The sequence below is a fragment of the Chaetomium fimeti genome (genome assembly GCF_033439085.1).
Source record: "Chaetomium fimeti strain CBS 168.71 chromosome Unknown B0H64scaffold_1, whole genome shotgun sequence".
NCBI lineage: Eukaryota > Fungi > Ascomycota > Sordariomycetes > Sordariales > Chaetomiaceae > Chaetomium > Chaetomium fimeti.
Genome location: NW_026944329.1, coordinates 3316637 through 3337480, shown reverse-complemented (window position 1 = coordinate 3337480; position 20844 = coordinate 3316637). Strand labels below are relative to the sequence as shown.

The 20844-nt window shown below is 58.4% G+C and overlaps 8 protein-coding genes across 8 annotated transcripts; 5 read left to right on the top strand and 3 right to left on the bottom strand.

Annotated features, from left to right (window-relative positions):
• Positions 1-732: 732 nt before the first annotated feature.
• Positions 733-5138, top strand: B0H64DRAFT_449372 (uncharacterized protein; the record flags this gene model as incomplete). The annotated part of the gene is made up of 4 exons (XM_062807088.1): positions 733-1088; positions 1154-1811; positions 1865-2869; positions 2918-5138. The coding sequence occupies exons 1-4, from the start codon at positions 905-907 to the stop codon at positions 5136-5138; spliced, it is 4068 nt and encodes a 1355-aa protein (XP_062664373.1). The 5' UTR covers positions 733-904.
• Positions 5139-5318: 180 nt separating this feature from the next.
• Positions 5319-6539, bottom strand: B0H64DRAFT_25241 (uncharacterized protein). Its single transcript, XM_062799977.1, has 4 exons — positions 6151-6539; positions 5804-5982; positions 5597-5738; positions 5319-5480 (listed from the first exon to the last, which is right to left on the bottom strand). The coding sequence occupies exons 1-4, from the start codon at positions 6217-6219 to the stop codon at positions 5340-5342; spliced, it is 531 nt and encodes a 176-aa protein (XP_062664372.1). The 5' UTR covers positions 6220-6539; the 3' UTR covers positions 5319-5339.
• Positions 6540-6859: 320 nt separating this feature from the next.
• On the top strand, positions 6860-7947 carry B0H64DRAFT_437984 (uncharacterized protein; the record flags this gene model as incomplete). The annotated part of the gene is made up of 3 exons (XM_062806305.1): positions 6860-7343; positions 7434-7630; positions 7684-7947. 3 exons carry the CDS (start codon positions 6860-6862, stop codon positions 7945-7947), a joined length of 945 nt encoding a protein of 314 aa, XP_062664371.1.
• Positions 7948-8327: 380 nt separating this feature from the next.
• B0H64DRAFT_25324 lies at positions 8328-10710 on the top strand. Its single transcript, XM_062799979.1, has one exon. It carries the CDS (start codon positions 8534-8536, stop codon positions 10478-10480), a length of 1947 nt encoding a protein of 648 aa, XP_062664370.1. The 5' UTR covers positions 8328-8533; the 3' UTR covers positions 10481-10710.
• B0H64DRAFT_25228 (uncharacterized protein) lies at positions 10548-11087 on the bottom strand. The gene has a single exon (XM_062799976.1). It carries the CDS (start codon positions 10894-10896, stop codon positions 10615-10617), a length of 282 nt encoding a protein of 93 aa, XP_062664369.1. The 5' UTR covers positions 10897-11087; the 3' UTR covers positions 10548-10614.
• Positions 11088-11863, bottom strand: B0H64DRAFT_25248 (uncharacterized protein). Its single transcript, XM_062799978.1, has one exon. It carries the CDS (start codon positions 11699-11701, stop codon positions 11279-11281), a length of 423 nt encoding a protein of 140 aa, XP_062664368.1. The 5' UTR covers positions 11702-11863; the 3' UTR covers positions 11088-11278.
• A 1462-nt stretch (positions 11864-13325) lies between these two features.
• On the top strand, positions 13326-17299 carry B0H64DRAFT_25211 (uncharacterized protein). The gene is made up of 3 exons (XM_062799975.1): positions 13326-13751; positions 13870-15549; positions 15607-17299. Exons 1-3 carry the CDS (start codon positions 13617-13619, stop codon positions 17194-17196), a joined length of 3405 nt encoding a protein of 1134 aa, XP_062664367.1. The 5' UTR covers positions 13326-13616; the 3' UTR covers positions 17197-17299.
• Positions 17300-18641: 1342 nt separating this feature from the next.
• Positions 18642-20165, top strand: B0H64DRAFT_428822 (mitochondrial carrier domain-containing protein; the record flags this gene model as incomplete). The annotated part of the gene is made up of 2 exons (XM_062805866.1): positions 18642-18822; positions 18871-20165. The coding sequence occupies 2 exons, from the start codon at positions 18642-18644 to the stop codon at positions 20163-20165; spliced, it is 1476 nt and encodes a 491-aa protein (XP_062664366.1).
• Positions 20166-20844: the final 679 nt, after the last annotated feature.

Below are 20844 nucleotides of genomic sequence, written 5' to 3'. Positions count from 1 at the left end.
AGTACGCGCGTCAAGGGGACGCAGGCAGGGGCTCAGCATACAGTGTGTTAAAGCAAGCGATTAACACGGCTCCACATCACCTAACCCAGGGAGGGGCTAAGGCAGATTAGGTACTGACTGCGCGATCTTAGGCGCTGTGACGACGCCCTTTCAGGGGCTTCAGGTGAAGATATGAAGGTGGCTGTGCACTGTGTCTAGTTGGAAAGAGTTTAAATCCAGCGAGATCGACCTGAATCCTTGGCCAGACATCGCCACAAATTTGGCAATTCTTGGCCCCCTCCGCCGAAGGAAGCTAGTCTGAGGGAACCAGGCCTGACCAGGCTCTCATGACGATGGGTTCCGCCGGAGAGGAGTTCAAGTATCCCGTCCCCGCTGCTTGTGATGTTTCACCAATAACATGACAACTTATCGTGTAGCATGCCACATCGAACTGCATTTCCCAAGAGTTCGATTTGCTGCCTTGGCTCACACAAATAGGCCGACCCTTCTCCGTATTTCTCGTTTACCCCGTGGACAACAAGCGCACCATTCCTTCAGTGTGATGCATCTATCGGCTTAATAAACTCGCCAAGGCCCACGTTTATATCGGATCTCACCCAAACAACCGACCTTCTCAACCTTACCTCAGTCACCCCGCCGCCTTCCCTTCAACGACGACGGTACACATTTGGCACCGACCTTCGTAATCAAGCTGCATCGCCAACCTCTATCATCGAGTTTCTTAAGTTTACTCGCCCACCACATGCGCATCATGGAGAGTTGAGTTACGTTACAAGCAAGGCATCACCATATTATCACTCACCTCACCCCTCATCCACATCTCGCTCTCCGAATCGAGTGAGACGTGAGGCCATTTTCCGACCTGAAACCCCTCTTCAGGGATCACACTCAAATCTCCCTCATCATGACCCAGGGACTTCCCCAGCGGAGAGTGACGGGCGCAAACCGGGCGGGGAGGACCAACGCAGTCCCCATCGCTGAAGACCTCGAAGATGCCGACATGGACGTTGCGCCCCCGGCTTATGGCGAGCATCATGACCAGTTGCAGTTTTCCCAGGCTGGCTTCAACGCTGATGCCGCTGTCACAAGTGAGCAAAGATCATCCCATGGTTCTCTTCTACATTCTACATGGCATACTAACCCAACGCTCAAGACGAGGGTCGTGTAAACATCCACATCAACGAAAAGAACCATCGCCTCTCGGAGCTCCTAGCATCCACCCTCGCAAAGCCGCTTGAGCCTGCCGGCCCCCTGCCACCAGCATACATCCCCCCGAGTCTGGGCGGTCAGCCTGGTCAAACGCCACCCCCTCGCCTAAACGTGGTAATCCAAATCGTCGGCTCACGAGGTGATGTCCAGCCCTTCGTTGCCCTGGGTCAAGTCCTCCGGGACACGTATGGACACCGTGTGCGTCTGGCCACCCACGCCAATTTCCGCTCGTTTGTTGAGGAGAACGGGCTGGAGTTCTTCAACATCGGCGGCGACCCGGCCCAGCTGATGGCCTTCATGGTCAAGAATCCGGGCTTGATGCCCGGCCTGGATACCCTAAAGAGCGGCGACATCAAGAAACGCCGTCTGGAGATAGAGGAAATCCTCATGGGGTGCTGGCGCTCTTGCATCGAGGCCGGCGACGGCATGGGTGTCGCGCCCCCACAGCATAAGAGGGACGAGCCCTTGGATGAGCGCTTCGTCCTGCCCGGGGATCCGGGACTTCGCCCGTTTGTAGCAGACGCTATCATTGCGAATCCCCCGAGTTTTGCCCACATTCATCTTGCCGAGAAGTTGGGGGTTCCGCTGCATATGATGTTTACGTGAGTGTCTCCTTATCGTTCACCACTCGGAGCTGAGCTGACAAGCCGGATAGGATGCCCTGGTCGCCTACCAAAGCGTTCCCCCACCCCCTAGCCGACGTTGTCGCCGCTGAGACCGACACTGCCATCACGAACTACGTTTCCTACGCCTTGGTCGAGATGATGACGTGGCAAGGACTCGGAGACGTGATTAACCGGTTTAGAGTCAACGTCCTCGAGCTAGAATATCTTTCGTTAATGTGGGCGCCCGGGCTCCTCAACCGCCTCCGCATTCCCGCAACCTATTGCTGGTCGCCTGCCTTGACACCCAAACCCGCCGACTGGGCGCCTGAAATTAGCGTATCCGGCTTCTACTTCCTCAACCTCGAATCAAACTACACCCCGGACCCGGAACTCGCCGCCTTTCTCGCTGCCGGGCCGCCACCCGTGTATATCGGCTTCGGGTCCATCGTCGTCGACGACCCGGACGGCCTCACTCAAACCATCTTTCAAGCCGTCATCAAATCCGGCGTAAGGGCCATCGTATCAAAGGGTTGGGGTGGGATAGGCGGTGACGCAGCCGGTGTTCCCGAGGGCATCTTCATGCTCGGCAACTGCCCACACGACTGGCTATTCAAGCATGTGTCGGCCGTCGTCCACCACGGCGGCGCGGGGACCACTGCTGCGGGCATTCTGGCCGGCCGGCCGACGGTTGTGGTGCCGTTCTTTGGCGACCAGATATTTTGGGGCTCTATGGTTGCAAAAGCCGGCGCCGGGCCAGCGCCTATTCCGTACAAAAAGTTGACGGCCGAAGGTCTGGCGGCTGCTATTGGATACGCGGTGAAGCCCGAAACCCAAGCCCGAGCGCGGGAGTTGGGCACGAAGATCAAGCAAGAGAAGGGCGCGGATGTTGGAGGCAAGAGCTTTCACCAGTTTCTAAACACTGATAATATGAGGTGTTCGCTGGCCCCGAGCCGCGTGGCGGTCTGGCGAGTGAGGAGATCCAAGATCCGGCTGAGTACGCTGGCTGCTGCGGCGTTGGTGAAGCAGGGTGTGTTGAAGTACTCAGATCTTAAGCTGTAAGGTTTCTCCACATGATCACCGAGGTGCATAGCTAACCGCCGCAGATACCGCCCGGTTGAGTACAACACCGAGGAGCAACCCTGGGATCCCATCTCGGCCGTCATCGCCGCATTCGTCGGCGACGTTGGTGCCTTTACCATGGCTGTGGCAGACTTCCCCCGGGAAGTTTTCAAGCAGGGGAAGAAGGGCAAGGGAAAGGCTGATATCAAGGACGATTCGGCAAAAGCCGACGACGCAGCATCGGGTTCCGATTCCTCGTCGCACAAGCGCGCACTCTCCAACCCTGCCACACCCAGCATCGCATCTCCTTCGATCGCTCAAGATTCGGTCGAGTCGCTCTCGATCCAACCCTCCGCCCTCACGCCGAGCACCGCCCTCTCCTCACACCCACTCGGAGCCTCACACTCACCCGGGCCCTCCATCTCAGCCACACCTCCCAACCTCCCGCCGCGCTCACTCTCGACTCCCGAGCCCGGTTCCAGTACTACCCCTACCGGTTCCAACCCCGTCAACCTGGACGTCGCCATCGCCGCGGGCAAGGGCGTCGGCCGCATCGTGGGCGCCGGCATGAAGTTCTACGCCAACACCTGCCTCGGCCTGGCGCGCGGCTTCCGCAACGCGCCCAAGCTTTACAACGACGACACGGTGCGCCCGCCCGAGAAGGTCACCGGCCTCGTCAGCGGCATGCGTGTGGCCGGCAAGGAGTTCGGTTTCGGCCTCTACGATGGCACCTCGGGGCTCTTCACGCAGCCGTGGAAGGGGGCCGAGAAAGAAGGTGGGAAGGGGTTCGTCAAGGGTGTCGGGAAGGGGATTGGCGGGTTCTTCCTGAAGAATGCGAGCGCCATCTTTGCCATCCCCGCGTATACCGTCCAGGGGCTCCGCGCGGAAGTCAGGGGCATGTTTGCGCGCAGCTCGACGAACTATATCATCACCTCGCGGGTGCTCCAGGGAGAGGAGGACTGGGCCACGGCGACGACCGAGGAGAGGGGGGATGTGGTCGCGCGGTGGCAGACCATGAGGGACGAGCTGAAGGGCTTCTATCTGCTGAAGCAACGGGAGACCGAGAAGGGGAAGGCGGTGGCCGTGGATGATGCTGGGGCAGATCAGCAGCCGTTCGAGGGAAGCAGTGGGCTGCTCAACTTGCCTCGGGGACCGTGGAATAGACGGCGGGCCGGCAGCACCGCCACCAGCAACTCGGCCACCACGACCACCACGGCTGCCGGTTCGAGCCCCTTCTTCCCCCCCACCACAGCCAGCTCCTCGTCGAGCAACTACACCTTTGAAGACAACGAGTCCATCGAGCGAGCCATCCAGCAGTCAGTCGTGCAGACCTCGACGGGCGACAGAGAGGAGGACGCGCGCGTCGAGGCAGCGGTTAGGGCGAGCGTGATGGAGATGCGCAAGGCTGCAGAGCAGCAGCAGCAACAACAACAGCAACAGCAACAACCATCCCAGGGACCAGCCGGACAGACCCCGACGTTTAGCGGCTGGATCGCCGACCAAAAGATCAACCCGGCCGCCGCCGCCGCCGCCTCGGGCGCGGGTGCACTGACCGACGAGGAGTGGACCAACATCTCGGACGAGGAGTACCAGGCCCTGATCGAGGAGGCCGTGCGGCAGAGCATGCAGCAGCACGAGACGGAGCAGGCCTGGAAATACCGGTTCGCCGAAGGCAGCGGCAAAGGCAGCGGCAGCCGCAGCGGATCCCAAACCCAACCCCAACCCCAAACGGCGGGGCAGACCCAGTTCGACGCCCCCATAGCGGCCGAACTGCCGGGCTACATCCCCTTCTTCCCTCCCGCCACCGGCACCACCACCGGCACCACCACCACCGCCACCCGCCTAAGCAACGAAGCGGAAAGGGCGCCGACCGGTGACAACGGCAACGGCAACGACGACGACGACGACGACGAAGAGCAGCTACGCCTGGCGATGGAGGAGTCGGAACGCGAGCACCGCAGCCGCGAGGAGGAGGCCCAGCGGCAGCGCACCGAGGAGGAGATCGTGCTCGAGTATGTCAAGCGCCAGAGCCTGGCCGAGGCCGAGTACAGGCGGTCGAGGACGGGGACGGGGACGGGGATGGGGGTGGGGGCCGGAACAGGGTTGTTGGGGCTGTCAGAGAAGGGGAAGGGCGCTGTGGTTGGGGCGGAGGAGGGGGTGGATGAGGTGGAGGAGAACGATGAGGAGTTGATCAGAGCGATTGAGGAGAGTTTGAGGATGAGTGGGGATGGGGATGGGGCGGGGCCGTCGAGGTCGGGGGTGTAGGGTTGATGGAAGGGAGGAAGGGGAAGGGAGGGTATGGAAGTGGTCGGATATATTCATGATTTTCTGTTGTTTTGAGCTTTGTTATGTGTGGTCATGGTGGGAGAAGACGAGGAATACCCGGGAATATACCAAATCCATGCATTTAGTTTTTCGTAACTGATAAAACCTAAAACCGACTCCCACTCACAACCGCCTACCTACTTACTTATCCGACGAGGAACCAGAACCGACCTGCTCGCGCCTGTCCCACTTCTTAACCACCTTATACTTGGTAATCCGCCAAGGATTCTGCCCCTGTGCCTCGAGTGCCGCATCCCATTGGAGCTCGGCTTCGAGAAGACCCTGTGTACAGGCAGGAGTCAAGTCAGCCAAGCAGTCGGTTATGCACACAAAACCTACGCGAGCCGACCACGGAGCCAAAGTAAAGTAAAAAAGAACAGAAAGCCACCACAACTCACCCCGTTCTGCGTAAACGGCACCCCCGCGCTGCCACCATCCTGAGCCTTCCCCACCATATTCCCCGACACTTGCGCTTGCACGGCCACCTTCTCCGGCCGGACCACATCCGCACCGGGCTGCGGCAGGTGGGCGATGATGCCTCTGTAGTTAATTGCCTCAGTATTTCTTGTTATGCACACCACTGCACCACTGGCGGGGAGACTTACGACGTGACGTGCTGCGTGGAGGTGTAGACGTCCAACAGGCCGCCTACGCGGGCGGTCCAGTCGGCCCGCGAGGTGGTGAAGGGGCTGCCGCCCGTGATGGAGCTGTAGTCGATCTCGATGGTCTCGCCGTAGACGTGGTTGAGCAGGCCGGTGATGTCGCCGGTGTCGTAGTAGAGGGGCTGGGGATTGTTAGAGGGTGGTTGGGTGGGGTGGGATGTGTGTGTGTGTGTGTGTGTGTGTGTGTGTGTGTGTGTGTGTGTGTGTGTGTGTGTGTGTGTGTGTGTGTGTGTGTGTGTGTGTGTGTTTGTTTAAGGGGTTGGGGGGCGGAAGCGTTGGATTGGGCATACCACTCTGGTCACTGTGTCGTGGATATTCGCTCTGTCGAGCAGGTACTGGGCGATATCGTAGGAGGGCATCTTGAGTATTGGAAGTGTCGTGCGTGTAATGTAGTGGGATGTATAGAATAGCTGTATAGGGCAAGGTGTTTAAGTGGTTCAAGGGGTTCAAGAGGTTCAGGGGAAAACGTCGTCTGGTTCGTCCTCCTTTGTACTTGATGCCCGATGTCGTCACGGTGCATCAGTTCCTCCGGATTCAAAACTCTCCACAAACGCTTCCCTCTTTTTCGTGTCCCAACACCCCAGACCCATGTCGTATAGGTATTATCTCGGACGAACAAACGAAAAACACAACCGTCCCCGTAACTAACGCCGTCAACCTCCGGCCGGTCTCCACTGTTGCCGGAAGACGGGGAGCTCCACCGGATTTAGGGCGCCGGAGTTTATCACGTAAGCTCCGGATCGGGCAGTTCTGCGGCAGAGGGAAGCTCCTGGTTGGCCAGCTTCGGATTCGATTGCCCCGAGCCCTTCTTGGCTGCTCCTTGGCTGCGATCTGCCCCTTGATGAGCTCATGATGGCGTCAAAGTGAAATAGAGACGCCCTTCTCTCAACGACATTCATACTCACTTCATAAGGCAGACAGCAGCTGTATTGTTGAACAGCACCATCACCTACCCCCAATACCATCCCCTACCCAACACTCCATCAAGACCCACCCAACATGTCCTCCTCCTCCCAACCCGCCATCCTCGTCCTGGGCGGGACAGGCACCGTCGGCAGCCGCATAGTCAGCCAGCTCGCGGCCTCCTCCCACCCGCACCGCATCCTCGTGGCCTCGCGGAACGGCAGCAAGAACAACGACTCAGCCAACCCCAGAGTCCAGCACGTCCCCTTCGACTGGCACGACACCGACACCTGGGACAACCTGTTCCCCACCACCACCACGGCAAACACGGCAAACCCAACGACCAACACCAACATCACGGCCGTGTACCTAATTGCCCCGCCGACGCTGGGCGCGGAGCAGGTCATGATCGACTTTGTCGAGCTGGCGCGCGGCCGCGGCGTGCGCCGGTTCGTGCTGCAGAGCGGGTCGCCCATCGAGGCGGGCGGGCCGGCCATGGGCCAGGTGCACGCCCATCTGCGTGACCTGGGCCAGCGCGGGGAGGCCGAGTGGGCTTGTTTGCGGCCGACGTGGTTTCAGCGTACGTTTTTTTCTTTTCTTTTTTCTTTTGGTGGTTTTTGGGTTTCTTCTATGGTTAGGAAATGGCATTTGTGTGTTGACCATGTTGCAGAAAACTTTGCCGACCAGTCGAATCATGTCCAGAGTATCAAGGAGGAGAGCAAGGTGTACTCGGCGACGGGGGATGCCAAGCTCCCGTGGGTGTCGGCCGACGACATCGCTGCCGTTGCGGTGCGGACGTTGACGGACAAGGTGGCGCCAAATGGGGAGTACCTGGTTCTGGGCTCCGAGTTGCTTTCTTATGGAGAGGTACGTTTCGTCCCGACTGTGATGTTGAAGACTCCCCGACTAGAATACTCTAGATCGCAAACATCCTGAGCGAAGTGTTAGGGAGAAAGATTGTGCATGTCGATCTCTCGTCCGCAGAGCTCGAGCAGCGTTATCAATCCTTTGGCATGCCCGAAGACTATGCGAAGATGATGGGCGCCCTAGACACCTCCGTCAAGTTTGGTTCTGAGAACCGAACGAACGATGTAATTTTGGCTGTCACGGGGTCGGCGCCTAGGAAATTTAAGGATTTTGCCTTGTCCGTCAAGGAAGTTTGGGGGTCTGGCGGCAGGGTGTAAGAAGGGTGGTTGCGCAGTAGTTATAGATTACAGGGATTAAATTCAAGATACGCATTTGCAAACTTCGAATTTGTAAAACCAATCCCCTTCTTGTGCCTTCCATCCCGATGAAAAGGAAGTCACCTATCACTACAGGGCAAGTACGAAGGGCGGGTAACAACCCACAGGCAGTCATCCGAAGTTCCAAAGCGGGCCCAGGAACTCCCTGGCTTCTATGACGTCATCCGTACCTGAATTGGAGACGACCCAGGCAGGAGAGCACGAGAGTTGAGATAAATCTGATCTATTTACCCACAGAAAAATAGCACATTCCATTGCTCGCTTGTTGTGCTTGCCAAGCTACTAAAATTTATGTTAGGGAGAGGACAGATGCCACTGGAATCCAAAACTGTGGAATGCGCATTCAACACCAACACTCCTACCCCTCCCTCCCTCCCGTACCTTTTTTCCCTAAGAAATCAGTACCGCCCACGACAATAACACCAACAACGACACCCCAATGACCAAACCTTGAAACCTACCACTTCTAAAAACCAACCTTTCCTACAACGCCACCAACGCAACCTAAAATAGCAGCACCACCACAATGCCCAAACCACCTAAAAGAACCCCCCGCGACCGCGTCCAGCACGCCCTACCGCCCTACACAGGGCCCTACCAAGTAGGCTTCCTCGAGCTGGAGCTCCCGGCACGGCGCCCGCGCGCCTTCTCGCCGCACATCAAGCGCAACGGCGAGTTCGCGCTCAAGCTCGACACGGTGCTGTTCGCCGTCTACTACCCCGCGGACCTCGAGAGGAGGAAAGGATCGGTTAGTGGGGACAAGGCGGCCACGGCGGCTCCGGGGCCCGGGGAGCGGGCGGGCAACGGCGGTGATGGGAAACCAGTTGGGAACGACCGGGTCTCAGCCCAGGAAGAGAACGGGAAGGGGGAGGAGAAGGGGCAGACAGGAGCAGACGGTCAAGGGGAGCCTAGGCCACACCTCCGCCGCGCCCCTTGGCTCCCCCGCCCGCGCGGCGCGACATGTAAAGGCTACGCCAAATTCTTCAACATCCCCCACTGGCCCGTCACCACCTACATGGCCGCGACGAGCATGTTCACTAAGCTACCCGCATACCGGAACGCCCGGCTATCTGGGGAATGGCCCAGGACGACCCCCGAGGAAGCGCAGCAGGACCATGCGACGACCGGTGCTGGGGGGTACGAGAGCGGCGAGACACTTGTAGAAGGAGAGGGGGATAAGGAGGGGGGGCATGGCAAGCCGCAGTTCCCCGTTGTCATCTTCAGCCACGGCCTGGGCGGGTCGCGGACGCTGTATAGCTCCATCTGTGGCGAGCTCGCCAGCTTTGGGCTGGTGGTGGTCGCGGTTGAGCACCGGGACGGGAGCGGGGCTCGGACCTTTGTCAACAAGACGGGCAAGAGAGAAAATCTGGACAGTCAAGATGTGGATAAGTCGGGCGGGCCGCCGAAGAACGAAAAGAAGTCCCGCCGGCATCGCAAGAAGAGGAACACAGAAATAAGGCCGTACTACAAGATCGATTACCTCGTTCCCAAGGACAACGCGCAGGACACCTCCCCACATAACCCCGATGGGGTCGACAAGGAGTTGCGCGGGGCACAGATCGAGATGAGGCTAGCCGAGATCGAGGAGGCGTTCTACGTTTTGGGTTTGGTAAACAACGGGAGCGGTGACAAAGTGCGCCGCGACAACCTTCGGGAAGTGGGCCACATCGGCTCCAGCTCGATCGGCCTTCGCGGCATCGACTGGCGAGACTGGGAAGGCCGGCTGGACCTGGAAAGCGTCACCATGATGGGCCATTCCTTCGGTGGCGCGACGACAGTTCAGGCGCTGAGGTCCGACAAGCTTGCCTGGATTACCCAGGGAATCCTGCTCGATCCATGGGGACCCGCAACGCCGGAATGCACCGAGCAGAAGTCGGTTCACAAGCCGGTCATTTCCATCGGCAGTGAGGCTTTTATGCATTGGGCCGAGAACTTCGATTGCATCGAGCAGGTTTGCAACGAAGCCCGGGCGGCAGACACGCTCTCCTGGATGACGACTATCCGAGGATCGACACACCTGTCCCAAACCGACTTTGCGGTTCTTTATCCAAATTGGATGTCGTTGCTTATGAAAACCATCGTAGACCCCAAGCGCGCCATTTACCTCACAGTGCACTCGGCACTTGAGTTCCTCAGGCTCACGCTGCCCGTGACGCAAAGCAGGTTTGCCGAGGCATGGCCCGACGAGCAGCTTCTCAGCAGCGCCGACTCCGAAACCGAGGCCGTGTCTGATCACCGGCCTGACGACAAATGGGTCGCAGCTCGGTTAAAGATCCCCCACGAATTCTCGACGCGCCTCCGAGGCATGTTCCAGCGAGACGCATCGCTCGCCTCGCCGAGGGGCTTGATGAACCAGGGTCCAGGGAACGAGATCTGGTGCCATCAATCGCCTGGCCAGGATGTTGTGGAGCAATATTTGCGGCGGAATGGTCGGTTGCCCGTCTCGAGCAGTCTGGAGGGTGTCATTGCCTGACGGGTTCCTGGCTCGCCTGGTTAGCCTGGTTAGCCTGGCGATCCCCGGCTGCCGAAATCCGATACAAATGTCCGCGACGGCGTGTGTGAGCGGCAAGCGCGCCGCAAGGCCCGAACTATTGGGCGACATCGGACTTAAGATGGTTCGGCGTGCCGTGCTGAAATCGTTCGTTCAGGTTTGGCAAGCGACTCCTGTACCGAATTAGCAAAACCTGGTAATGATCTGCAATGTAGAGGGTGCCGATCCAACAGATGCTGTCGGAGTGTTGGGAGCAGGTGGGAAGAGGTTGGGCCAGTGGAGGGCAAGTCATTAAACCGGCAGAACGAGAAGGCTCGCCCTAGGTAGGCTTGCGCACTGCCGGCTGAGGTCGCCCATATTAACTGGCCCAGACCTGTCAAGAATAGCAGCGCAGGCATTCCCCACGGAGCCGTGGCATGTCGGTAGAGCCAATGGCCATTGGATGCCGTCCCGTCGTGCTCGAACGGAAGACGACAGAAGGGGGAGAACTCAGGCGAGTGGGGAGATGAGAGCGGGAAGACACCGAGGACTTTGTAGGCCGACACGTAAGCCCCAATTTATGAATATTTCTCTCAGCGGGTCGAAGCCACCATCCCGAGGGCCCGGATGCTGGCTGCAGCGGGGAATTATTTTCCGCGTGCTGGAAAAAGCGTCGGATAATATCCTGTCCTTCGCTGACCAGGAAAACCGTGGAACGAGGGCGGGTTCGGCAACCCGTGCCAAACTTCCGGATCACCGGTGGGGATTCTGGAGAGCGGTCTCACAGAGTGCCATGGATGACTAACAACCTGTGACCCGGAGCGCGGCCTCGATCAAGCACTTGCCTAGACCTGCCGAGCGATTGCCCAGGCTCGATCCGATCTGCGTAGACAACAACGAACCAGCACCACTCGGCGCATCACTCGGCGCTCCATGGAAGGCCCCGCAGAAGCACCGATTCCCCTCGCCCCGATGCCCGGCGCCGTCTTTCCCGAGGGTCGCATGCGAAGGGGATCGGGGAGATTGTTGCATTTGAGGTCGTATTCTTGACCTCAGGGGCTGAGGCAGCGCGAGGGCCAGGCGCGGGCTGTGATATCGTGTGGAAGGCTGTTGTGCGCATGACGGATGGCGCCATGGCCGGACGTCCCATGTCTCTCCGGTCGTGTCTGTGGGCGAGGTGTCACGGGCGAGGACGGCGGCAACTGTGCCAGCGCAGGTCGACATACCTCACCGCGAATACGCCCCTAGAGTGCGTGGGAGAGGCTGGCTCCAAAGTTCCCTGTGCCTCTTTGCAGGTGGCCTAGCGTCAACCTCGCCGCGCCGAGAATCGCCATCGTCCTGTCTCCGAGCCTAGACTCAGGCGGCAACCAGGCAAGGAAGGTAGCGGTTTCGAGCGTGAGACAGCATGCCCGCGCATGCCAATCTCGCAAGACTTGCCAATACTTCGACAAAGGCGTTCTCGCTACCACGCTGGATTGTCTTGCGCAGGCTTTGGGCTGGTCTCGCCCCGATGACAGGTCGGGACAGGATGGTTGGGTGATATTAGTTCACGATGCCGTCAGAGAGCTGAGAGAGGTGCTTTGGTCGGTCGAAGGAACCTCAGGGCCCAGCTTGTCTCGCTTCCTCCGGCTGGGAATAAAACGGGCAGCTGTGCAGAAACAAGCGGGGCGTGAGCATAACCCAAAGGAAAGTCGTGTGTAGTGTACGCAGTAATTACTTGGAGAAAAAGCGTGGGTCGTTTTCTTGGTTTCTCGGCGGCGGCGATCGATGCAGCGTGAAGAAAGCTTGTTGTGTGACTGTTGAAAGATGAGATGGGAGCAAAAGTGGTGCCAAGCCCGACCCCTCTGGGTTTGATAGGAGCGCTAAGCCCTACAGGGGTTCAGCCTGCTACAGGGGTCCCGATCAGAGCCATTTCAGGGCCTTCAACCTGTGGGCGGACGCAACTTCCATCCATCTGTTTGCTCCGAGTCTAGGTACCTACCTAACACCCAACTTCAGATGTGCCTTCCTCAACATGACTCTCTGGTTCGGATCAGCTAATGCAGCGTGACTCAGGTTATCACCCCATCACCTCCGAGAGCTCACTTCTCAGCTTGCGTTCCTTCCCGTCAAATTCCATCTCGTCTAAAATCCGGGCCGTTCCCTGGTTTCAATGCTTTTCGTTTCTGCACCTCGCGGCTTCGTTTGTCACACCTGCATCACTGCGTTCTACCCCCTCACTTGGACAGCTGGATTTTGTGATACATCAGTCGAACAAAATAGAAGTGCGAACACGGGTCACATAACACGCAGCTGCAACACGCCGTGCCCAACGTTCCAAGACTGGTTTTCGGTACCCGGGTTTGGCGCGGTGACTGGCTGTTGCCCACGTCGACCTCGTGTTGTCCTGCATTCGCCGTTCCTGACTAACATCAACTTCCCCTTCAGACCGCAGCGATGGGGGTACAAGCCGCACCGACTGTACGCCCATGTCCTGCCGAGTTTTTATATTTGTTTATTTATATTCGCTACCTGCGTGTCTGCGAGTCCTGGTGGAACCGCATGGCAAGGACCATGATGTGCTTCTCTGCGGCTCGGAGCGAAGGCAAGCTGCAAAGTAGCGAGCTTTCTTTTTGTTCTTCATCAACCCGGGAGAGGGACATCCCGCCAATCCTACCCCCAGCGGGGCCGTCTAATGTATGTAATAACCGCCAACAGGAGGAGTGCGACCTGCAAGTGAGCTCGCCACCGGGTGAAGACCGGACACAGACAAGCCATTTTACCCGTGGCCCCAGACACGGTGCATTCACCCACCAGCTGCGGCTACGCGCGCCCGAATTTCAGACACTTCCTTCGTCAGTTGCGGGAGATCATAGTGCCATGCCCGGGATCGAGCGTCGCCAACCAGGGCCAGGGTTATACAGTCTGCCTGTCTTGTTATCCCACACCCCCCCTCCTTGGACACGGACACACGGAAGCTCCCAGGACGTTTTCATGAGCATAGGCCCTCACTCGCCTTCAAACCGCCGTGTTTATACTTAGCTCCGTATTCTGCTCAAGTTGTACCGGATCTCCTTCTTCGGAGGTTTTCCTCTGGCGAGGGTGGCCGTCCTTATTTACACCTTCCCCTCAACTGCCAGTCACCCTTGTTGCTGCCACCATGGACATCCTGTTCTCCCCATACGGTGTTGGGGCCATGCCCAAGGCGGCCATGGCAGAAATCGAACGGAGAACGGAGGACTTGCTCAAATCCAGCAGCTTCCAGCGAATGGTTGAGCTAGAAAAGAAGTATAAGGTGCGTTGCGCCCCATCTGCACTCACTGCTTGCTTGTTGGTTCGGTTCGTGTCTCGATTGCCCCGTACATGTCTTACACTGGGGCATGTATCTAACATTGCCCTTCACATCCTAACAGACGGAGCAATCCCCACGTCCACAACTCCTTCTCCCACCACCCCCAACCCAGCTCAAAGACGGCCCTCCGCCTCGGCCCGAGCGTCCGGACAATCTATTCCCACAAGAGCAATTCCTAATGGTCAGAGCCACGCAACGTACCGTTATCCCACCCTCACTATCCCTTGCCATACCCCAGGGCGCCGGCAACGAACGGCGGAACCAGCTAAACGAATGGGAGGTCGAGGAGGACGACGAGTATGAGGAGGTCGGCACTCCGACAAACAATGAGCCGTTTCAGAAGCAAGTGAAATTTCTCTCTCCAGAGGGCGACGATGACGAAGATGGCAAGTCGGAGCAATCATCGATATGCCAGTCTCCTAGTTGGGAGGGCTACGGCCAGAGAAAGAAGGACAAGAAGTTCGAGGCCGAGCGTCGAAAGAAAGAAAAAGAACAGGCCGAAAAAGAAGCCAAAGCTGCGAAGAAACGGAACACTGCGAGGCTAAGCAAAGCGCCGCCACCGCCGCCGCCGCCGGCCACAACCAGTCGGGATTCCAGACCTTTGGCGTTGGCTGCTACGGATCGCTCAATGTCAGACCCACTGCTCGTCAGTCGGCAACTGATGCAGAACAACCATTCCATCCATCGGCCGGAAGAAGTCGGGCGGACAGCCTCTGCTGACGATCTTCAACAAAGTCGCTGGCATCAGCCTGCCTTGGCCGAGATCGCTTCCGGCTCGGGCTCCGGCGCTTGGTACAGTGAAGGCATGGGCGACCCTTCTACGACGACGATACCCCATCATTTGTTCCGCGACAATGGCCCCGCTCCGCGACAGGAGATGCGCAGGTCCATGTCAGAAGGGCCAGCACCACCCACCCAACAGTCTGCCCCACCCCTCCCATCAAAAGTTGAGAGTCGGTCTCCGCGTGATGCATTTCCACCTTCGGCTTCGAGAACCCCCAGGCTCCGGCACATGTCTCCTTCTGGCGCCCGAGGCAACTCTATGGCTCAAGGGATGTCCAGCGCCAACCACTCGCAAGAGCCGCCCGCTGCCGTTCGCATCGCCGATGGGCCTCGCCGCAACGGATATGTGCTTCATCAAAGAGCCCAGGTCGCTGAACGGGCGATGGCTGGTCTTGCCGACGAGCAGCTAGTTGCGGAGGTTGGTCAGTACTATCCACCCTCGAGCTCCAGTCCTGGGCAGACGCAGCACGCGAGGCGGTCCTCTTTGACACAGGAAGCCAAGTCTGCGGCGATGAAACTTGTGGGTATCAAAGCTCCCTCCTCCGGCAGAGACGGGAACGACCAAATCGATTACTTGACCTTCAAAGCAATCCCATACTCTTCTAGTCCCAATGCTCCGGGATCGGTGGGAAGCATGCCCGCGTCACCAAGGAGTGTTGACGGATCTTTCCGGTTGCAGGATCATGAACGGCCATCAACTGCTCAAAGCTCTGCTAGTTCGAGCGATCCATCAACTGCCAGTTCTGGTCACAGCAGCCACAGCCAAAAAGGCCGGAGCTTGAGAGATGTTACGAAATCCGCTCTAGGCAGGTCCAAAGAGGCTCAAAACCCCGCCGAGAGCTCTCAGCCATCCGTTCTCTTGCCACCATATTTCAGGCTGCGGGCTCTTATGCACTCTCGGGCATCCATCCACGCAGAGAATAAGGCATCCCCACAAACCACCTCAGAGGCCGCTTCCGTATGTCCCTTTTCCTATATTGGTTTTGGGCCTATTCGAAATGCTAACAAGCCTCAGAACCTCGCGGCGGCTTCGGCTTCCCACCAAGCCAAACCAACCGAGAACGCGGCTCAAGGAGGCTCCCGAGCATCTGAGGGTTCGTCGTCGTCATCCGCATACGAAGACGGGTCGCCGCTTCCATCATCAACGACAACCCCAGACACTTCGCGGCCGCAGTCAGCAAAAGATATTCCGGTGGTCGCGAGGGAGCCTCCCAAGATGAATTTCGAGCGTTCTGGGCCTCAGGATGATGAACGAACGCTCCGCCAATCACCAGATTCGAGCAAAGCAAGCACACCCCGTGTCCGCAACTCGGAGACGCGAGGAAGCGTGGAGTTGGGAAACGAAGACCGTTGGAGCAGGACAGCCTTGCCGATCGATATCGACTGCGATGCACAGTCTTTCATGACCACGGTCTCCAACTTCGATAACGTGGATGATACCGAACAACAGGTGTCCCCAAAGAGACCGCCATCCCCTCAGGCGCCTATTGAACAACCGAAACCCCTCAGGGTGGCACCAAAGTCCGGTCCCACCGCTAGGAGTGCTGAACCCGCAATATCCATTCCACCGCGATCTCGGAAACGAAGCCAGAGTTCGCCAAACGGATCGTCAGTTGCCTCTTTCCCTTCAACAGACCCGCAGCAGAAGGAAGATGCAACAACGCAGGACATGATGGGAATGTCTGAGCACAATGGAGACGTGGCTAAGTCCAGGGAGTCACCGAAAATGAGGGCGTCAAGAAATAACCCCAAACCTTTCGAATACGCAAATGAGAGGGAACCGCAAGAGGGCGGATCAGAGAGGTACAGAAAGAAATTTGAAGAAAGGCGGACGGAGCAACGAGAACCAGAGGCAACGTCGGATCTTGAAGGGCGGAGGGGTGAATACCCGGCCCAGCTTGCTCCCGGCAGCCCGCAGCGCAACCGGGCGCCCGGCTCGATATCCTTAGCCAGCTCGACGGTTCCATCCGCTGGGTCGACACCTCCACAAACTCTAACTCCGGATTTTCAAGTGCCCAACGACCATTATTTCGGTGATCTTCCGGAACCACTCACATACCATGGCATTTTGGGCGAGATTCCAACTTCAGCCGGGCCGCCGTCCCCCGTTTCCCTACCGAGCCCACTTCACCAGATGCCGTCAAAACCTCCTGCACAGCCTCGAGCAAATTCTGCTCCGATCCCTTCGCTATCATCGCTGGCGGCATCAGGAGCTTCCACGCCATCGGCCCGGCCGCCCGGGGCGGCGCCAGTCTCAATCTTGAAACAGCCCAAGAGTTCGGCATCGGACCGGCCGCCGGCCCTCTCGGCGCTCCCCAAACACATGCAGCTACAAGCGGGGGTCCAAGTGCGACCGCCGACGGCGGGGATGGCGCCGATCGCCAAGATGTTTGTTGAGTGCTGCAACTGCAAATTCTACCACGACATGCCGTCCAAACTCTACGAGTGCATGGCCAAGCCGGACGCGGTGGTCGAGGACAAGCTGCTGGGCATCTCGGGGGCCATCACCACCATGGTCAAATGCCCCTGGTGCCACCACAACATGAGCAGGGGCTGCTGTGCTGGGTATGCGGCGGTTGTTTACCTGAAGGAAAAGTTGCATTGAAGAGGGGGTAAGAGCATCACTAGAGTCGGAAAGGAAAGCAAGAGTGCTTCCGACTCGTTTCTTTCCATGATACGCCGGTCCTTGACGAGAAATTGCTGACTGAATATTTCCTTGGGGCGATAACTTTATTTTGTTTGCATCCCAATCGGCCCGTCTTCAGTCACTACCTGTCCTCCGTTCATCCCAGCCGACGGGCTTCATTTCTTATGCAGAGCATACGGAACATATTTTACAGAGCATTGTCACTTGTGCTTAGTTATTTCATTTGTTGCAGCATACTACGGTGCGGACATCAAGAGGAAAAGCATAACTTTTTCTTCTTTCTTTTTCTTGATAACTCGGAGTGTATTTGCTTGCTTGTACAAATATTTGGTGCGGCGCGATGGCAACATTATCCAGTGTGAAGCATAGCAAACCTACCTACATTAGACACTATTCGTATCATTATTGAACGCCGTCTGTTAGTAGAATGCCATGTTGTCTGCTTGCACACACGACCAAGTTATTCCGATTATCTTGAATGGTTACCTTAGCACTCACTACCTTGATACATTCCATACTCTCACTAGCGCGGAAGTCGTCCTCTTTCTCTCGGAACTCGGCTGACAATTAATTGTTGCGCACTACCGAGGCCTGCCTTGCAGCGGCATGTTCCAAACAAGCTTCGAACGGGAAATTAATGAAGCTTACGTCGCCTACGTGGGGCGGTAAAAGCACAGAGATGAAGCGGGATTTCTAGAAGGGCACGAGTTGGATGTGGATAGATTGGTGTTGGAAAGAGGTCCACATCCCCGGCCCGGCAGTTGGCAAGCTAAGTGTGGGGTCACGGCTTGTTGGGTCCGCCAGTTTCACCGCCAAGACATTGAACGAAGCTTTGACCAAGTCTGGCAAACAAATCTTGGCATGCTTGGGTAAGCAGAAAGATCACGTGATGGCGTGACGGGGCGAAGGCATGACATAAGCAGCGCTCTCGGCTTGGGGCGGCTCTTGGCAATAACGAACTATTCCCGGAGCGGCTTCCAGGCTCTTCTGCACGACCCGCTTTTTCGGCCCCGGGTGGTCGAGAATAATCTTCTGCGATGACGCCGAGGGTTTGTAACTTGGAGCGAAGAATCTCCGATCGCGCGGACTCGGTCGGACCCGACTTTTTTGCCTTCACGCATATCAGCACGCCGACAACTGAATTCCGTCAGCTATCTAGTTAATCCTTCTCTTAGCATCTACAATCGCTCAGATTTCCTGCGCATCAGGAATTCTCTCCTCAAAAAAGCAAGCGACAACTACCACCAACTTTTGACTCCACCTTGACGGTCAAAGAGCAAAGAGGGTAGGGTGATTGGAATTGCGCTTGAGGGGTATTCGCCTCCGTGATAACTCGATCCTTCGTCGCTCGGGATTGCACCGCCAGGCCATGAGAAGAGGTGCATAAATTTGCAGATTCTTGAATGGCTCCATTCGCAACCAGCGTCCACGCGCACGACGCTGCTGGTCAAAACCACGACATAATATCCGACCATGGCGCCGCCGCCGACCTCCCGAGCGACCCCGTCGAGATCACGGCCATGCAGAAGATGCTCTCGGCCACATCGGGGAGCCTGTTGACGGGCTTGCTAGGCATGTACCACCGTCAGCTCCCCACCGAGTGCCGCAATAAAAGCTAACTCACCCCTCCAGCAACACCCCTCGACGTCGTCCGCGTCCGCTGGCAGTCCCAGGGCGTTACCCAGCCCGTCATCGACTTCACCAAGCTCGCCATCCCCACCACCGCTACCCCCGGCGCCGCCGCTTTCCGCCCTGCCGACCTCGGCGTTACCGCCTGCTGCCGCGAGGTCTTCTTCACCAACAACAACGCCGAGGCCTGCCTCGCGGGACCCCGTCCCCTCTCACAAAACAATATCCACGCCACAAACCCAGCAACGTCACCATCAGCAATCAACTGTGCCGTCGAACAAACCCAACAACGGACCTTCACCTCCACGTTCGACGGCCTACGCAAGATCGCCCGCAATGAGGGCGTGACGACGCTCTGGCGCGGCCTCTCGCCGACGCTGGTCATGGCGATCCCGGCCAACATCATCTACTTCACGGGGTACGAGTGGCTGCGGTTCAACCGGGCGGGCAGCCCGATCGCGCGCGGGGTGCCCGACGACTACGCGCCGCTGGTGGCGGGGTCGACGGCGCGCGTGCTCGCCGCCACGGCCGTGTCGCCCATCGAGCTGTTCCGCACCCGCCTGCAGGCCGTGCCCGAGCGCGCCGCCGCCAACCCGCTCGCCTCCACCTTCCGCGGCATCCAGGACATGGTCGCCGCCCACGGCTACCGCGCCCTCTGGCGCGGCCTCTCCCTCACCCTGTGGCGCGACGTCCCCTTCTCCGGCATGTACTGGTGGGGCTACGAGACCATCCGCGGCCGCCTAGCCGACGCCCGCGAGCGCCGCACCAGAGACGGGTTGGGACTGGAATTGGATCTGGAACGGGGCCGGGACGGCGGATCACGCTCACGCTCACGCTCACGCAGCCGCGCCAGCGACAACCACGCGGACACCTTCACCGACAGCTTCATCGCGGGCGCCGCGTCGGGCGGCTTCGCCAGCGTCGTGACAATGCCCTTCGACGTCGGCAAGACGCGGACCCAAGTGTTCCGCGATACCGGCGCACCGTCTACAACCACCACCACCACCGCGACCACCACTGCCGCGGCCACCGCCGCCGCGCCCGAGGAGCGCAACATGGCGCGCCTGCTGTGGCACATCTTCCGCACCGAAGGGCTGCCGGGCCTGTTCCGCGGCTGCGTGCCGCGCACCCTGCGCGTGGCGCCCGCCTGCGCCATCATGATCAGCAGCTACGAGGTGGGCAAGCGCGTGTTCCGGGGGGTTAACGAGCGCGCGCTTGCCGAGCGGAGGGGGCTCGCTACCGCTAGCGGTGCCGCGGAGGCGGCGGCGGTTGGGGGGGTGGGTGGGCGTGGGGTGTGAGTTGGGATGGGGATGGTGATGGTGATGGTGATGGTTGGGGGGGGGGGGGGATTGCTTCCCTCTGCCGGGCGGGTCTTTTAGAGGGGTGTGTTACGTGGTGCATCTTCACGTCTTCGTCTTTTTACCGCATTCTGGCGTCTGGTAGCATGTTTGGCGTCTGCTTTTTCTTCGGGGCGTCCTCTGGTTTCTACGAGCCGGCAACGAGCGAGGCGGCCGAAGGCGTTTTGCTGGGGGGTTTTGCGGTGACTCTCGACTCTCGACTCATTATGGCGAACACGCGGGGAAGCGTTGTTTTAATGTCTGCATTAGATAAGATGGCTTAGATGTTCGCTCGGGCGCGGAACTACCTACTTGTACACTACATTTGCGGGACGGTGGTGTAAGTTGATGGGGTTGAATAAACAAGACGATGGGCTGGTGATCTCACCACTGGGCTAGGCATTGTATGTTATGAATTTTCCATGAGGGCAACCGCATTAAGAAGTGTATTGCGCGATCAGCTCCTTGGCAATGAATCTCTATATAGTCTGTTCAAGGTATGCAAAACCATGGTCGATACTGTGCGGAAGCGGATAGGTTTTGTTATGCTGCCAGTGTGCATCGAAGATTCAACACTCAACATTCCCAACCCCAGTAAACCACCACGGTCATGGTCCAGATGGGAGATGTCATTGTACTG

Bases quoted from the DNA above. Each gene is read 5' to 3' on its own strand.
- B0H64DRAFT_25241 (XM_062799977.1), bottom strand. From the start codon at position 6,219: ATGCCCTCCTACGATATCGCCCAGTACCTGCTCGACAGAGCGAATATC. The intron at 5,983-6,150 runs GTATGCCCAATC...AACAATCCCCAG, and splicing joins ACGACACAGTGACCAGAGTG to CCCCTCTACTACGACACCGG. The intron at 5,481-5,596 runs GTGAGTTGTGGT...GCCTGTACACAG, and splicing joins TGCCGTTTACGCAGAACGGG to GGTCTTCTCGAAGCCGAGCT.
- B0H64DRAFT_25324 (XM_062799979.1), top strand. From the start codon at position 8,534: ATGCCCAAACCACCTAAAAGAACCCCCCGCGACCGCGTCCAGCACGCC.
- B0H64DRAFT_25228 (XM_062799976.1), bottom strand. From the start codon at position 10,896: ATGCCTGCGCTGCTATTCTTGACAGGTCTGGGCCAGTTAATATGGGCG.
- B0H64DRAFT_25248 (XM_062799978.1), bottom strand. From the start codon at position 11,701: ATGTCGACCTGCGCTGGCACAGTTGCCGCCGTCCTCGCCCGTGACACC.
- B0H64DRAFT_25211 (XM_062799975.1), top strand. From the start codon at position 13,617: ATGGACATCCTGTTCTCCCCATACGGTGTTGGGGCCATGCCCAAGGCG. The intron at 13,752-13,869 runs GTGCGTTGCGCC...ACATCCTAACAG, and splicing joins AGCTAGAAAAGAAGTATAAG to ACGGAGCAATCCCCACGTCC. The intron at 15,550-15,606 runs GTATGTCCCTTT...AACAAGCCTCAG, and splicing joins CCACCTCAGAGGCCGCTTCC to AACCTCGCGGCGGCTTCGGC.